At 47.4% G+C, this 17,704-nt stretch overlaps 1 protein-coding gene and 1 pseudogene across 1 annotated transcript; one reads left to right on the forward strand and one right to left on the reverse strand.

The window, feature by feature from the left end:
• LOC125538559 overlaps positions 1–17,704 on the reverse strand; it is a 64,919-nt pseudogene that overhangs the window by 28,285 nt on the left and 18,930 nt on the right.
• On the forward strand, positions 594–3,247 carry LOC125540477. The gene is made up of 3 exons (XM_048704091.1): positions 594–1,182; positions 1,385–1,614; positions 2,096–3,247. Exons 1-3 carry the CDS (start codon positions 645–647, stop codon positions 2,717–2,719), a joined length of 1,392 nt encoding a protein of 463 aa, XP_048560048.1. The 5' UTR covers positions 594–644; the 3' UTR covers positions 2,720–3,247.

Consider the following 17,704-nt stretch of genomic DNA (forward strand, 5'->3'; position numbering starts at 1 on the left):
TTTTCTCTTCCTTGGCCAGCGTAACTGATGGTGATGATGGATGTACCTTGTCGTTCTCCAACAAGAGCTGTAGAGTTGAGGTGACCCTTGACCGGATTGATAAATCACTCCAGGCTACTATTGTGGGCGTACATGTTACCAAAGGGCGTTGGCCTTTTAAGCATGGATGCCGAGTTGTGTGTTCTTGGTCTCCTGCTGCGGCAACAGATGTCATTGGTAAGACTTGCAGGCGAGTTGTGCTTCTTGCTCACCGTGGTAAAGGAATGCACAGAAGACCAGACAAGTACCTTCATCTCTCAAGGAGAGTCGTTTCAGTTGAATCATGTGGGACGCTGAGAGTGTCCATAGAAGCATATGGAAAATCTCGTCGCTGTATTGCTCGAGAAGGTCACTTCAACTTCCCTGTTCAGCAGTGCCAAACAAGAAGGATTGAGTGTCAAGTTGGCGACTCCACGGTGGAGGTTGCTGTAGGCTGGTCGTTGCTTGTGAAGGAAAAGGCGTGCCTCTTGAATCAGGAGCAGATACTCTGGACCAAGGAGCAAGCACTCTTGACGGTGATGAGGCAGTCGTGGATGGAGATGTATTCTGATTCTGATTCTGACTCTGGCTCTGGCTCTGGCTCCGGCTCCGGTTCCAGCCATGAGATGGACGAGAGGGATTCCAGCAAGGAGCCGGTGAGGGATGCCGGCGGCAAGGAGATGGTGCAGATGGCCAATGACTTGGTTGGTGTTCTTTCCGGCCACCTTGGGATGCTTAAGAGGGAGATCTCGTTCCTGAGGACAGAGGTCAAGTCCCGGGGATTGGCTGGAAACAGGACTTGTCAAGAGCAGATCATGTCTAACCTGCCCCTCGATGAAAATCTTCTCAAGAAGGTGAATTTGCCTTACCTAGGTTCCAACACTGAGGAGGTGATGGATTTTCTGCTGGTCGAGACGCAGCAGTTGCTCTACCGCTTCAACTCTCTCGCATCCATTCTACAAAAACTCAGAATCCCCATATCTTCCGACAAGATTGATAAGCTGCGTCTCATATCCAATGCACTTGTGGGCATCTCGGAGCTTATCAAGAGGCACAAATCTGTTGCTGCTGACAAGCAAGAGGGTGAAGATCGTTTGGACTGTGCCGGCTGGGAGGCTACATGGGGAAGCTCGACAGGAAGACATGGTTGCTTTGACGACATAAGTAAGCAGAAATAAATACTGTCATCTAGCTATCTTTTCCTCTCTTTAATTGGGCCTCAGTCAATTCAATGCACTTTTCCTTTTTGTATATATCACTGCAAAGCAAAGTAGAACTCTTGTTATATATGCATTGATTTTAATCTGCTCATTTTATTAATAGCTCGATCTCTAACCGTCCGCAATCTCTTAATTTTGTGCTGCAGCAACATTGAGTCCTATGCAGTTTACCACTTCCACGCCTGGAAGCTTCCCATTATCGTCCGTGGCTGGTCCTGCCTTGGAGATCTACTCAATCAAGCTCATTAATCTGAATCCTAATCTGAGTTGGCCCATTGATGTCTATGGCGTGGTCGCTGCACGGGATGATTTTGACCACAACCGCAACATTCTCTTCTGCCGGTCAAGTGCAGACTGCCAAAGAATTAACCAAGAGGTTTGTATAATGTCTATCTTCTCGTCTAATTGTTATAAAGGATTATGTGTAGAGCATTTGTTGTGTGACAAAGGATTAAGTTATAATTGTTGCATTATGTTTGTAGTTTAAACTGAGTTGTTTGGTTACCTACATACCTTGGAATTGTTTTGTGCAATCAGATTCGTTTAAGGTTCAAACTAGTCGGTATCAGCTTTAGGCAAGTTATGCAGGCCAGGGAGTATGTACTGACCTGCACCGTTGAAAATTTTCTGCCATATTTAGTGAGCATAGAGCAAATCAGCAAGAAAAGCAATTAAAGTAGTCTCGCACTTGCCGAGGCTGTTTCTGGATGATAGCAGGGCACATGCCACTGTTATGTTTCTCGAACTATTTTTTTTTCAGATTTTGGCCATGTAATATCTGTTAGTCTATGTCTAGTTAAACTGAATTGTTATTTTGCATGATGTGTGTGACTGATGTTGATGAACATGGCTTGTAGGACCCTTTTTTGCACTTGATTGGCCCGTCTCGTGCAATTGTAGCTGAAGAGCCTGTGATGTTTCAAATTGAACTGAAATTGAAGTATGGAGCAAATTTAAAAGATACAGCATGGTTCACTTCCAACCAAAGTTATCGCTCCATCATGCCATATGATACCATGCAGATCTGTAACCGCTGTTGTACAGCAGAGATAAGCCTCGGCCGAGTTGCTCCAGCAATCCAGGCCACAATTGTAGGTGTTTCTGCTGAAGGGGAGTGGCCTTTTGAGTATGGATGTAAAGTTTCTTGCTTGTTTTCTCCTGCTGATGCAACGGAGGGATGCGCGGCAGAAGTCGTTTTGCTTGACCGCCGTGCTAAAAGGATGCGTGCGGGATCAGATGGGTATCTTTCTTTGTCAAGAAATGTCGTGTCAGTGGGATTGCAGGGCACACTCCGAGTCGTCACAGAAGCTTACTCAGAGTCCGGACTCAATATTGTTCGAAAATATCACGCTGAATTTCCTATCAAGCAGTGTCAGATAGATAGTTGTGAGTGCTCAGTTGACGGCTCCACATTGAAGATAGTTGTTGCTTGGTCTCGTCTTGCCATTGACAAGGATGATCTTGTACTCAATGGTTATTGAAGGTGCGTCGACCTAGCTTCTTGCTGCTGCTAGTTTGTCAAATCTTATGTAGCAGCTCTTGTTGTTGCATATATACTAAATTTGAGCATGTAGTTGTCAACCTGTGCACAAAAAGGAACCTCTTGTTAGGCATAGGTTTGGCAAAGCATAATTATTTTTATGGCAGATTTGACTGGCTCCATTTATCTTTTCTCTCATGCCTGCCATTTGGTCTTGTAGGAACTGAGGATGCACAAAGGAAGAATGGAGCTGGTGGTGCTGTGTGATGTCGAGTGGCAGGCGATGGTTAGTTAATTCCTTAGTTTAAATGGAGCTGGTGGTGGCATGAAGGCGTGGTTCCTTAGTTTGGAATGTTGAATCGTGATGATGTCTAGTTAGAAAGACGAGAATTATCATGGTACAGCTGATGACTAAAAAACTATGCATGTTGAGGACTTTGTCCATGGTTTGATTCTGTGGGTTGAGAGCTACTGTAATTTGGTTGGCTTCCTCGACATTATGCCTGTGAATTTTTTGTGCCTGAGAAAATTGATGTTCTTGCCTCACCAGGCCAGAATATGCCTGTGAATTTTTTGTGCCTGAGAAGAGGCGTTTGGTTGGGTCTGGCCTGGTGGACTCTAAGCTTGTCGTTATTTTCTCCCACATCCGCCTCTGTTTTATCTTCAGGCTGATGCACCAGGCGTCCAAAATGGCTAACCGTGCTGCCTCATGCTCCATCCAGGCTAACTACTTGCTCCTATTCTCCAGGCCTCAGGACATGCACCAAACATGAACGAGGCAACGAACCAAATGGCCCATAATCTTGCTATGTTCTGAGGCCTACCACAAGTAAAAAATAATGATAAAAACTAGGCACTGCTTGAGATTGAAAAACAAAAAAATGTCTCAACTTTGTGAAATGATTTTCAACAAAACAAATATATAAATGCATGCACCTCATCAGCGACTTTGTTCATCTTATTACCTGTATGTATGTATGTTAGGCTCAATCTTGCAGAGCCTACTCACCCGTAACAACATGAACAATAATCATCATGCATTACATACATCACATCACATCACATTCGATGCCTAGCCTAACATTTATTATCGTAGCTTCTCAGGTACTCCCTACATTCGAAATTACTCGTCTAAGAAGTGGATGTGTCTAGATGTATTTTAGTTGTAGATACATCCATTTTTGTAACAAGTAATTCCGAACGGAGGGAGTAGGTGCTAAATGACTCGTACCAGTCATGGTAGAGTCCAAACAGCCCGCACTCGTATATGATTGGGAGCGTGTCAGGTGAGTCGATTGGAACTACATTCATGACCCACACCTTCATGTCCTGCATGCAAAGCTGCTGCAAACCTACAACAGGAAGGGGATGACACGGATTAATATCAGATAGTGCAGTACGCTGCATTTTCCTGCTCCAAGACTTGCAAAGAAAACTGCGGACTGGATGGCAGAAGTATTCCTTTACAGTGCTAAGAAAAAGAACAATGATGACATGCTATGTTATTAGTTCTTACCCTCCGTACACAGCTTTCATGTCCATGACATTTCTGATAGCAGACCAATCAATACCCAGGCCTTCCATATAAGAATTGCTTATCACCCACTTCCAGTGCTCATACTCTGCTTGAAAATCCTCAGGGGCAGGTTTTCCATATACTCCAGTCTCAGAGCTTTTCAGCCAGTAAGGAGGACTTTCCACCCTCAATGGCCATTCCTTCGGCCACCATAAACCACAGATGGCGGGGTCTGCAGGCAATTTATGCATACAAGACTGCAATGAAACAGTAGTAGAAAAAGGGCCATTTGTTCCGGTTCATAAGGCCCATCTGTCCCGGTTGGGGAACCGGGACTAAAGGGTCGTTACTAATGCCTAGGCCTTTAGTCCCGGTTCTTACACGAACCGGGACAGATGGGCCTCCACGTGGCCGGTGCTGCGAGCCCAGGCAGGAGGCCCTTTAGTCCCGATTGGTGGCATCAACCGGGACCAATAGGCATCCACGCGGCAGCTGTTCAGGGGCTAGGGTTTTTGTTTTTTCTTTCTGAAAGGGGGGAGGGTGGATTTGGCGGTTTTGTATGGTTAATTAAGGTGTTTCATATATTGTGTTAGATAGCTAATTAATTAATAGAGAGAAGTGTCCTCTCTTATCTCCGTGCTTGGTCGACGCTACGTACTATACGTATAGAGAGGCCCTCGACACGCTAGCTAGTAAGAAAGTGAAGGAAACCATTAAGTACAGAAGTTCGTCATGCATACCGAGAGAAGTGATCGACCTCTCCTTCTCCGAGAGATTGGACGAACAACAAGTTTTCGTATTATCTATCCGACGCTACTGGCTACATACATATACAATATGTAAGATCTCTTACAATCCCCTAGCATTTGAACTCAATTTCCACATGGTATTCTCCAGCTTTATTGATGACGTGGTCAAGAAAGAATCCTGCCAATTCCTCTTGAATTGGTTTCATGCGATCCTGTGGTAGGAGTTCATTCCGCATCTGCCACGTCTTATTTGAAGAAGGGGGTTAATACATATATATGAATGAAACTCAACAGAAATGATGGTGTAATAAAATGAAATTGTGAATATTATTGCTTACGCACATCATATTGTCTTTTAGAGTAGCCCCGCTTATCTTTGCAAGTCGCGTTGTAGATGAACTCGCACACGTAGTATCCACAGTAATCATTCCTTTGTTCCTGCCACAAGCACTTTACGAGAAATAGAGGTCAATCAAACTGATAATGAAGCATTATAAATTGCATTGATGAAAGTAGCTAGAATCAACGGGAGATGCGCGCAACTAGCTAGCTAGTAGTACTTACTTTCGGGTATGTATATCGCAGCTCCTTCGGCAGTCCCGGAGCTTCTGCGGTGAACTGTTTCCAAACCCTGCAAGACAAAGAAAATAATTATTACTTGAGATATCAGGGAATGAACAAAAATGTGCCGATATGGTGCGATAATGATCGATTGAACTTACTTGTTGGGAATTTTAGTCATGTCCGCATAGGTCCCGGGATCTTTTCGTCTCAAGTCTAAGACGGTTACTAGTCCCCGCTCAAGCTTAATCTTCAGGAGAATATAGTGGAAGCTGCGCACGCATGCATAACTCATCAATTACATTACTATAACCTCGCTCGAGTAATAAGGGAAACCGAATATGCACACGACAGTAACACTCACTCGAAGTTGTAAGGAAAGAGTATTAAATCTTTGTTTTGATTTATTATCAATGATTTGAGCAAGTTGGCCTCGGCATCTTTGGCGCTCTTTTTAACCTGAAATTCATCTATGAGATTTGTGTTAATGAATGCAATATCATACATTTCTGCTTTTCTGCACTCGACAATATTCAACCTGCATAATATAGTGAGGATAATTATAAATACATGCAATGAAAGAGCCGAGCTATATATAGAGACTTAATGACAGAAGTAGTACTTACAGATAGTAGCAAGTGACCGTTAATTTATCGAGGACCTTTTGATTGAAGAACTGGAAGAACTCCTCAAATGGAACACACAACAGATCAATTCCGACGAGGTCGTGCTCCTCTTTAACTCTCAGATACAAAGTATTCGTCCCCCCAGACTCTCTGCAGGTTTTCATGTACCAATCATGCAATCTTCGCATTATCGTTGTTAGAGATTTTTCATCTTTGACGAGAGGCTTCCCGTACTCGTACCTATGTTTGTCCACCTCCAAGAAATCATAAGTTACATCGTCGGGCAGGTAATCTCCAAGATTGTTATAACCCGGCACCATCCTCGAAGCATTAGCGACGATGTTGCTAGACACATTGAGCGGGGGGCACGATTGGTTCGCTTGTTCGCCGAGCTGGGCAATTTTTTCCCAGCTGCTCGTCGTTCTTTTAACCTTTGATCACTGACAGTACTTCCCGACCGCTTCGGTTCGAGATATACCTTTTCAGTAGCGCGCTCATAGTTGGTTTTCGGCGGAGACTTTGTTGGTTTCCTCAGGGCATCGATAGTGCGCTTTGCTTTCACCGGATCTACCTTCTCCTCCGGAGGTGGATGTCTCTCTGCTTTCGCCCCTTCAAAGAAGTCCTTTACTTCTTTTTGCACGATCTTCTTGTTTTCTTCCACGGTCATCTCATACGGTAACTTCTCTTGAGGCTTGAGAGGTGGACCGTATCTGTATTGCCTCTCGCCTCTGGATGTACTGCTAGACGCTGGAGCCGACGGAGCGGCTGCGGCTGTCTTCTTTCGTGCTTGCTTACGAGGCGGAGGAGAAGGACTATGACGCGCCGGAGCAGCCGGGGCGGCGGCGGGTCTCTTTCGCCCTTGCTGGCGAGGCGGATAAGGAGGAGGCTGGTGGCTGCTCGGGCGTGTCGGCGCAGGCGGAGAAGGAGGCGGAGTGCCGCCATGCGCCGAGAAGGAGGCTGAGTGCCCTGATCGTCACTCGCCGGAGGAGGAGGCGGTGGAGGAGGCGGAGTGCCCTGACTCGCCGGAGGAGGAGGAGGAGGCGGAGGCGTCCAGTTCGGAAGGTTGATGAGCTCCTTCTGCCATAGGCATGGAGTCTTCAGACAAGAATCCAGCCGAGTCTCCCCGTCACCCGTAGGGTGGTTGAGGGAGTCCTGGATTAGGGGGTGTCCGGATAGCCGGACTATACCATCAGCCGGACTCCTGGACTATGAAGATACAAGATTGAAGACTTCGTCCCATGTCCGGATGGGACTTTCCATGGCGTGGAAGGCAAGCTTGGCGATGCAGATATTTAGATCTCCTACCATTGTAACCGATTTTGTGTAACCCTAACCCTCTCCGGTGTCTATATAAACCAGAGGGTTTTAGTCTGTAGAAGAACAATCAGACCATAGGCTAGCTTCTAGGGTTTAGCCTCCTTGATCTCGTGGTAGATCTACTCTTGTACTACCCATATCATCAATATTAATCAAGCAGGACGTAGGGTTTTACCTCCATCGAGAGGGCCCGAACCTGGGTAAAACTTTGTGTCCCTTGTCTCCTGTTACCATCCGCCTAGACGCATAGTTCGGGACCCCCTACCCGAGATCCGCCGGTTTTGACACCGACATTGGTGCTTTCATTGAGAGTTCCTCTGTGCCGTCGCAATCAGGAAGGATGCCTCTTCCCGTCTTTAAAGACGGCGCCGTTACTAAGGGAGCCTTGGCTGTCGGCCAAACTCTCCGGCTAAGTGGTTTTCTTATGACCGCCTGCTCGGCTGTTGCGCCGACGGTGACCTCTCGGGTCATCAAAAGCAATCTTCACGTCAGCTCGGAACTCGTCGAGCAGTTAGATCCAATGGAGCTCTCTTCCGTAAACGAGCTCTTGGATCGCATCGCCGCCCTGGGGGTCGCTACAGATTACGACCAAGTTGGGCTTAAACCCGATCTAAGAGAAATTAACTCTCCCCAAGCCACCCATCACGTTGCCGTGGTCGAGGCGCAGTGCGGCGATCCTTCATCTATCCTAAGGACTAGCTACGTCCGGATTCCCGATCCCTCCAAGCCGGATACCCGCGGAGGGGAGGACGTAACTCAAGACCTGAACTTAGAATCAGGCAGCGGGCTAGATTCATTGGACAACTTCCAAGAATCCAAACTTCAGAGTTCGGAAACTCCTTGGCCTCTGAGTCTCAGACTGGGAGAGGTTTCGGATTTAATTCCACCCACCCACCCGAACGTAGGCGATCTATCCCAAATTAGGCAAAAGCCCGAAGAAACAGTACATCTTTACTGGGCCAGATTCCTCCTGGTTATGAACAGGATAAAGGACTGCCGTGAGGAAGACGCAATTTCAATATTCTGCAATAATTGCACAGACAAGGGAATCCTCAACGCCATAAGTCGGCGCGATATTACACGCTTTGCTGACTTGGCGTCCATAGTACAAAAGTACTGTGCGATGGAAAGCGCCTGGAAAACCGAAACAAAATTTTGGGACAATCCGGCCCTGAATAGAAACCCCGTCCGAAATAAAAGGGTGTATCATCGTCAAACACCCGAGTTAAACACCAAAAAACCAAAACCCTCTACAGGGCGTGGAACCGTACTGGCAGGATGGCTTAATGGACCCTGTAAAATTCATAGTACAGCGGACACCACACCAACTCACAGCCTTAGAGCATGTTGGATACTCCGGCAGGTCCCTTCATAATCGACCAGGTCCTAACTGGTGGAGCGTACCGCCTGCGAGATGCATCGGATAACCGACTCGAGCCAAACCCGTGGAACGCAGCCCGTCTCCGAAGATTCTATGCCTAGCGCCGGACTCTGTGTTCGTCTCCTTCCTCTGTCCATTTTTTATATTATCCGTCTTACATTTCTCTCCTTCCCCTCTTTTTTCTCTCTTATATAGCCCTTAAAGGCTCATCAAGTGACGCGCTACCCGCGCTCACTAAAACCTGGGGGCTTCTTTAAACAGAAGCTTATTTATACGGGCTTCATGCCCAACACATGTGTCTACTTCCGCATGTACCTTTTATTCACCATTATATGCATCGATATGACTTAAGTTTTGGCCAAGCTGGGTTGCCTGGCTCCTCTGCTTACCCCTACGTTCCCGATTGTTCGGCTAGGTGTTAAAAGGAGCACCTCTGCGATTGTTACTGCCGGGTCAGCCGGATGTGTACCTCAGACTGGGTGAAGCCGAAAGCTAGCGTTCTTAAGGGAATATTCGGTCGGTGAACTAAAGATGACCTTTGTACATATTTACTTATGTGCCCCCAGATGCTTTTTCTATGTTCGCAGTCCGGACATGCACTTTAGGGCATGCCTCCCAGAGAAAGGAACCCCTAACGGAACTATTCTCCCTGGAAGATGTTTCTTACTAACCATGTAATATAACATAACTAGTTGGGCACTTGTCTGATAAAACACTAATGACCCCTACGCCTGGTCTCCATGCATACCTCGGTTTTTATATAACCACAAGGGTATTCGGACACACTCCGGACCGTCAGGTCCCGAGGACGAAGCAAAAAGGTCGGCAACGACAAACGATCTACAATCCGGCTAGAAGGCATTACACATGTCAATTAAAATTACATAGTCACTCTGACTGATTGTATTCCTCTTCAATACCATCTAACAGGCTGTCTAATTTACAGTCCTGCTGGGAATACTTTGCAGCCAATTCTACTTGGCCGTATACTAAGCTTATAGGGATCTCCTTCCCATCGGGCCCTACAGGTCCGACCTCGGCCATGTGGTTTGGGTCAGCCTTTGTGTACCACGTCTTCACCATGGTCCAGGCCTTCCTAGCGCCTTGACAGCAGGCCGATATCTTCCACAATCGGAAGCGCCGCCGCGCTCCCTTCAGCTTCTCTGCAAGCTCTCCAAGGCCCTCGGGCATGGGGAGGGATGGCCATAAGGCTTGGGCAACGCCTTGCATCGCCTGCCGAACTCGCTCGTGTAGTCGCGAGAGCTCGGGAAGAAGGTCACCCGTAGAACCGGGCATCTCCTCTGCAGGACGACCTGTTAGCATACCTACAGACATCAATCTGTTAGTCGACTTCCTCGCTGAACCTTTTTTTCAAAAGTTCGTTCAAGCACTTACTAAATATGCCGCGTCGAAGCCGCTGATTCTCCTTAACGGAGTCCGACAGCTGGGCACGAACATCTTTCAGTTCAACACCCAGCTTGGTGTTGGCATCATGAAGATCAATGTTCTCCTGCCTCACCTTTGTTAGCACGCTCTCGCCAGCCTTTAGCCGGCGTAGTAGTTGTTGCTTGTCCGGATCTAGTCCGGCGCCACCTGCAATTTCACTTGTCAGGTCGGCACATATGCCGCACTTCACACTTATCTTTTTGAAGCATGTATTACTAGAAGGGGGCTCCTTGGGCTCCCCCATCGCGGCTAGTGCGGCCTCAAGTTGGGCTTTGCACTCTTTTAGCTCCTGGGACAGTTCGGTATTCTTCTCTGAAAGAACCTACGTATTACACAATCCTTAAATCAGTTATTCTAACAGTTTCAAGTCTCAGGGGCTACTGATATATATAACCATTAAATTTTCTCACCCGTATGTCTTTTACATATTGCTCCGTGGCTCTGGCTAGACCATTTTGAGCGGCACGGAGATACGCATCTCCCGAATTGAAGGCATCAGACGCCTCTTGGGAGAAACAAGCGTCGCGAAGAACAGTCCGGCGACGCCTGTGGTTCATGGCACTATCCACCTCGGAATGGGTGGCAGACAGCCTGTCCGCATCCTCTGTCGGAGGAGCGTCCGGTACGCGCCTCGTGTTCGCCTCCGCCTCTGGGCCAGGCTGTGGAGCCTGGCTGGTGGAGGCGCGATTGGCAGCCTCCTCGGATATAGTCCGGCGAGGTCTCTTTGTCCTGAACAGAGCACGAGTGTTAATATGCCTTGAAGGAATAAACACCGGGGAATAAAAAAGGCGCGCTATACCTCTGCGCCGGTACCTCGGTCCGGACTACACTTCTTTTTATCCCACGGGGCCCCGCAGCCCCTCGTGGGCTGGCCGCCGTAGGCTCGGCCTCCCGCCTCAAAGACCTCCTCTGCGAAACACGATCGTTATACGGTCATCAAAAACACGCGAGGATGGGCCCCCTTTCAAAGTACTGGGATTTCGGTCTCAGTTACCTGGGAGGCGGGGATTAGCCCTGGGTAGTCAGCCGTAATGGCCACCAAGGCGTTGTCCTTACTTAATTGATAGAACACCCCATCAATTAGCTCCACAGATATGTCCGGATCCTCTTGGGAGGCCGGGTCGAGGGACCGTCCCGGATCTTCGGGTTGTGGAGGGGGGCTGTTTATCTTTTAACAGCCTGGCGCAGTTCCTGCGTCGAAGTCGTCAGACCACATATTTAATAGTAAGAATACAAAACGGATGGACTGGTGAAAGCGTTCGCTTACCCAGTTCGGAGGATTATACATGGTAAAACCACCCTGAGGGTTGACGCGGAGAAATTCCTCCTCTTCTCCCTTGTACAAAGTGGACAAGATCTTTATCAGAGCAGCAGCGAGTCCGGCCCCTTACGGCCGTGACGGGTGGCGTCGTCCTCCCCATTGAAATCCCACATGGGGTGACTTCTATATTGAAGCGGCTGCACCCCCCGCATGATGCATATGGCCATGACTCCAATCATGGTTAGTCCGGAATGAGCCAATAATCTTATTCGGCCCATTAGGTAAAGGAAGACCTTGTCACTTTCTCTCTGAGGGCTCCGTGGGCGCCAGCTTAGGCGCTTCTTCGGGGGAGCACTATTGAACTCAGGGAGGCCGATCCGAATAGGATCCGGCAGCGGGACATCCTCTATATAGAACCATTCCGAAGGCCATTCCGCGGACGCCTTCTTTGGGGTTCCGGATAGATATCCGGTCCCGGCGATGCGCCACACTTCGGCTCCGCCCACTTCATATATTAACCCCTCTTGAGAACGGGGCACGAGGCAGAACAGCCTCTTCCACAGCGCGAAATGAGCCTCAACACCCAAGAACAGCTCGCAAAGGGCAACGAAGCCCGCGATATGCAATATAGAGGCAGGTGTGATGTTGTGCAGCTGGAGGCCATAGAACTCCAGAAGCCCTCGGAGAAATGGATGAATTGGAAATCCGAGTCCCCTGATTAGATAAGGGACAAGGCATACCCGCTCTCCTTTGGAGGGAGTGGGAGTGCTCTCTGCTTGCTCTCCGCCATTATAGGCGGCGAGTCCGGCTCGAACCGGGACCATGTAGGCCGGAGGGAGGAATCACTTGGTCTGAAGCGATACTAGCTCGCTATGCGGGATGGAGCACCTCTCCCAGTCTCCGGGCTTAGGACTGGAAGAGCGAGAGGAGGAGTTGCAACGGCTGGCCATGGTGGAATGGACCTTTTCTGGATGCGCTCTGATGACTACTCGCGGAGGGGAGAAGGTGTGGTTTGGATCTAAATCCCCATTCCTTTAAATAGGCAGCTCATTTACGCGGCTAGGGGTGTGAATGTAAAAACACCCAGACTTTTCGTATTCGTTCGACACATGGAAGACGGCCCTTATTGGACGTAGAAGCCAAGGAGCGCTGCATTTATAAAGAACAGGACATTATTCAACAGGTACACGAAATCCGGAAGGGGAACCCGCCTTGCAATGCCGAAAACAATCTGCGCACCGGACTCGTCGTCATTGAAGCCTGGTTCGGGGGCTACTGAGGGAGTCCTGGATTAGGGGGTGTCCGGATAGCCGGACTATACCATCAGCCGGACTCCTGGACTATGAAGATACAAGATTGAAGACTTCGTCCCGTGTCCGGATGGGACTATCCTTGGCGTGGAAGGCAAGCTTGGCGATGCGGATATTTAGATCTCCTACCATTGTAACCGACTTTGTGTAACCCTAACCCTCTCCGGTGTCTATATAAACCGGAGGGTTTTAGTCCGTAGGCGAACAATCAGACCATAGGCTAGCTTCTAGGGTTTAGCCTGCTTGATCTCGTGGTAGATCTACTCTTGTACTACCCATATCATCAATATTAATCAAGCAGGACGTAGGGTTTTACCTCCATCGAGAGGGCCCGAACCTGGGTAAAACTTTCAGGCCACTCCTTTCCGTCATCTGCTCACCGACCGCTCCGACGGTCTCTCCTTCCTCCACCCAATCCCCACCTCCAGGCCACTCCCGTACTTCCTCCACTCGTAATCCTAGTGGAAACCATCACCCCTACACACCATCGTCTACTATCCCCTCCGCCCTATCTTCACGAGGATGGTTGATCCGCAGCATGTGTTGCTGATCTGCCTAGTTTGACGGCGGCAGCAGCCCGACTGATGAGATCCGCGTCTTGGGCGCGCGTAGATCCAACATGGGCTCAACCCCCATTGTTGGCCTTGTTGGAGCGGAGCGACCGTGCGGTGGCCGGTCTATGACAATGGCTCGCGGGAGGCCGTAGCCCTTGCCTCCACTGGATTCTGGTATGACTCCCGCCCCTTCTGTTGGCTTCCTCGACGCCATGGCCTCATTCTGCTGCTTCGACCACAGGTCAGTTTCATTTGCCTAAGCCGGTAGCCATAACAGCCGTTCGTGGGCATGGTGGTAAGCCTAAGGCTGGTGCGTGGCCTCCATCTTCAATCGATTGCTTAAGCTTGGCTACTGCCTTCTCCAAATCTTAGGGTGTGTGTGTCCATGCTGACATGGCGGCGACAACGTCTATCGAGGGCTACAACGTGTATATGAGTGAGATGTGTGTGCGTGCAGTAGTCGGTGTGTTGTGTTTGTGTGTTTCCTCTGAATCTTTAACACTGAATTTTCTCTGTATCTTTACACTGCAGGGTACCTAGTAGAGACAGGAGGCAGGTCGACCTCCTTGATTATGATCTCTTTTTTTTGGATGTAGGTCTATGTGGTGCCGTAATTTTGCCGAGATACCCTGCCTGCACTGTAAAGATATAGAGAATTAATTTAGTTTAATTTTCTCTGAATTTATACGAGGCCTAGGTTGTCGGCCTGCCATAGTTTGTTGTACACACTGCGGGGTGGTGTACTATTGCGGAGGTTGACCTGGCTTGTCTAATACTAGTAGGCAGGTCGACCTGCCATAGTTTCTTATACACGCTGTAGTTCACTGAATTAAACACGAGTTGAAGAAACTACAGTAGTTCATCAACCAGCTGCACTGGGCTATGTGGGCTTCTATCAAGATCTAATTTAGTTTAATTTTCTACCAAGATCTAATTCAGTTTATATTTTTTTGACAGTTTGATGTGTCTCTGTTCTGTAAATCAATATAATTAAATGTTCTATATGCATTCAGTTTAGTTTTCTATCAAAATATAATTCAGTATGTATCAATGTAATCAGGTGGTGAATAATTTCATCAAATAGGAGACATAATTTCTTTTACTGTATTAATATGGCGACATGTTCTGTTTAGAGGTTTCTCCATACACTTCTGTCCATATTGTCAACTGCAGCTCATTGAATATATATAACCAGAATTAAGTTTAATCTGAATCTAAGAAGAAAATTATGTTGGTACAGTGGCAGTCCTATAGCTGTAATGCAGAGGTTTAAACTTGTTCATTTGTGTACTAAGCACATGTAGTACTGCTACTATTAGTTGTGCGCCTACTAGTACTAGAACCAATGCCATGTAAGTTCACTCTCCCTCAACCTGGAGGCACGCACCAAGCTAGCAGTTGACAACACAGTGACACATATTTCTTCAACTCATGTGCTCCTTGCCAGGTCGACCTCCACAGTAGTTTTGCCGACAAGTAAGGATTGATGTCTACTCTCTGATCCTAAATCTTTTCCCTGATGTTTTCCCATCTTTTTTATGATCAATTAACACTGTAATCTCCTTGATTATGATTTCTGTTTTTCAGGATGTACGTAGGTCTAGGCGGTGCCATAGTAGCCGTGCCGCTGCATGGCGCAAAATAGAGCTCGAGAGGGCGGCCGTGATAACTGTGGTGGAGCTGCTCTGTGATCATCCAGGGGTTGGCTCTACTGCCACTCCTATGATTTCTCTGGTATTTACATTCCCCAGCTCAACTGCTACTGAACTGCACCTATTTAGTTGATTTAGTTCTGAGTTAGGCATTTTTCACCATGGTGTGATTTTTTACTAATTTGTTTGTGCCCCTTGGATCTTGGTGAAATTTATCATCTCATGCACTTGAATTAAAGTAACCCCAGCATGCATGTTTTTAAGAGCAACAGTTTATACATCTATCCAGTATCTCCTAAGAGAACCATTTGCCACTTAGTTCTATAGATTTATTAGTGGCCGCACCTTATAGTTATTTTGCATGCCATTTGAAGTTAACTTGTCAAGCAGTTGTTTTTTACTAGTGTAAGTGCCTCGGATAAACATTTAGTTTCACGTGTATACATCTTGACACATGAAAATTTGAATGCCATTTTGCCGTCGGGTTTATATGGCCTCAACTGCTACTGAGTACTTGTGTTCTCTGATGTATGTTCTATTACGATGTCACTTATATGTCAACTTGATTAGACTTTCATTTAACCCACTTTTATTTGGATTAATTTTAGGCAACCTCACTTGATTAGATACTTTGTTATTCTCGTATGTAGGCACAGTAAAATTTAAGAAATTTGGACAACTGTTAATTTATTTTTGAAGTTTGTTCTTATTCTCTTATTTGTATTGTCTACTACTATCTAATGTTGTTGTAAATATGTTAGGTATGATTGGGTAGCAGGCTTCTTGGTGCTGGCCATCACAATCCGCCATGACATGATACTTACCATTAGGAGGGCTGATGACAAGAACCTGAATAACAAGCTCAATAGTATCAAATGTTCTGTTGTTGTAAATTGGATTGTATTGGTTCCTAACCTTGTTGTGTGATATATTTTGGCAATATATTTTGTGAATTATCATTTCATGGTGGATTTTGTAAGTTGATGTGGTATATATAAAAATGGATGGATGCATATTGAATATTTGTGTAATATATGATCATTCTTTGGAAATACTTGGTCTTGGCCCAGAGTTGGTATTATCATTTGTGTAATGCATTAGGCTAAAATATGTACTGGTTCAAAATTGGTGCAGCAGATGTGTGTTAACGAAATTTAAATTGTGCCAAATTCCACAATGATTTATGTGATGAAAAATAATGTCCATGTAGGCAGGCACGTCATTCCAATTGGTCGATCGAAAATCCTACGTGGCGTTGGTCCTGTGACAGCTTGTTCCGTCATGAATGGCTGGGCCTATTTTGGGCTGGGTGGGCTTTAGGGCAGATCCATGACGGTCAAGGACTGTCATGGAAGGCCTAATGTCAAATTATGACGCAATATACATGACGGATTTCAAATCCGTCATCGATGGGCACCCATGACAGTTTTGCACTGATGCGTGACGGACAAGGACTGTCACGTATTAACAGGTTTCTTGTAGTGGATCCGCCGGTTTTGACACTGATAGTGGTCAAGCTGGAGGACCTCAAATCCTTCTGTGATTTCATCTACCATCACTCTAGCATATCCTTCTGGAATCGGCCGACAGTGAAAACTTGCGCCAGGTTCAGGAGGTGCAATAGAGCCAATAGCCGCCTTGACTTTCAATTCCATCCACTGCGCCATAAGGTGGCAATGCTAAGACTCCGTGATAGCATCTACGGGGTAGCTAGCAGGAGCCGTGAAGACAGGCTCTTGAAGCAGCTCCGTGGAAGCCACGCTGCTTCTCCGCTGAGATGGCGGGGTAGCTTCAGGTGTAGCTTTGGCAGGTCGCGTGCTGCGAACTGCCTCTCGTTCCTCTAGCGCCTATACCCTTGCGTGCAGCGCCTGTAGTTGGGTCAACTCCTTTTTCTTCTTCCTCTCCCGGCGTTTGTAACTGCCTGCATCGGGAAATCTAGCCTTCCACGAAAGGGAGTCTGGCGTGCCTCGTGTCCGTCTGGGGTGCTCAGGATTCCTGAGGAACTCTGTGAGCTCATCGTTCTCGCTGTCCGGAACGAACGTCCCTTGCTGCGCCTTTTTGATATACTCCTGAAGCTTCTCGATGTGCGTGTTCAGCTGCTCGTTGGTCCAAATGCCCTTCCTTGTTATAGGGTCCAATTTTCCCCCAACCCTGAAGAACCAAGTCCTGCAACGGTCTGGCCAGCGTCGCATCTCTGGTTCGATCCCTTTATCAATGAGGTCATTCTCAGCCTTATCCCACAACGGACGGGCTTTCAGGTAGCCACCTGACCCCGTGCGATGGTGATGCTTCTTCTTTGCAGCATTTTTCTTGTTTGTCGCTGACATCTTCGCTGCTCTCTCAGATTTATTTTTGGTGACAAATGCGGGCCACTGATCTTTGATCTTCTCAAATCGGCCGATGAATTCTGGAGTCTTGTCTTGGTCGACAAATGATGATTTCAGCTCATTCTTCCACCTCCTAAATAGCTCAGCCATCTTCTTAAGAGCATAAGCCTTGATCATTGGCTTTTTAACTGGATTCTCTGGATCCTCCTCTGGCGGGAAGGTGAAATTTTCCTGCAGCGCGGTCCAAAGATCAGCTTTCTGCCTATCGCTGACATAAGACACCTGA

This window comes from Triticum urartu, chromosome 2 (genome assembly GCF_003073215.2).
Source record: "Triticum urartu cultivar G1812 chromosome 2, Tu2.1, whole genome shotgun sequence".
Lineage (NCBI taxonomy): Eukaryota > Viridiplantae > Streptophyta > Magnoliopsida > Poales > Poaceae > Triticum > Triticum urartu.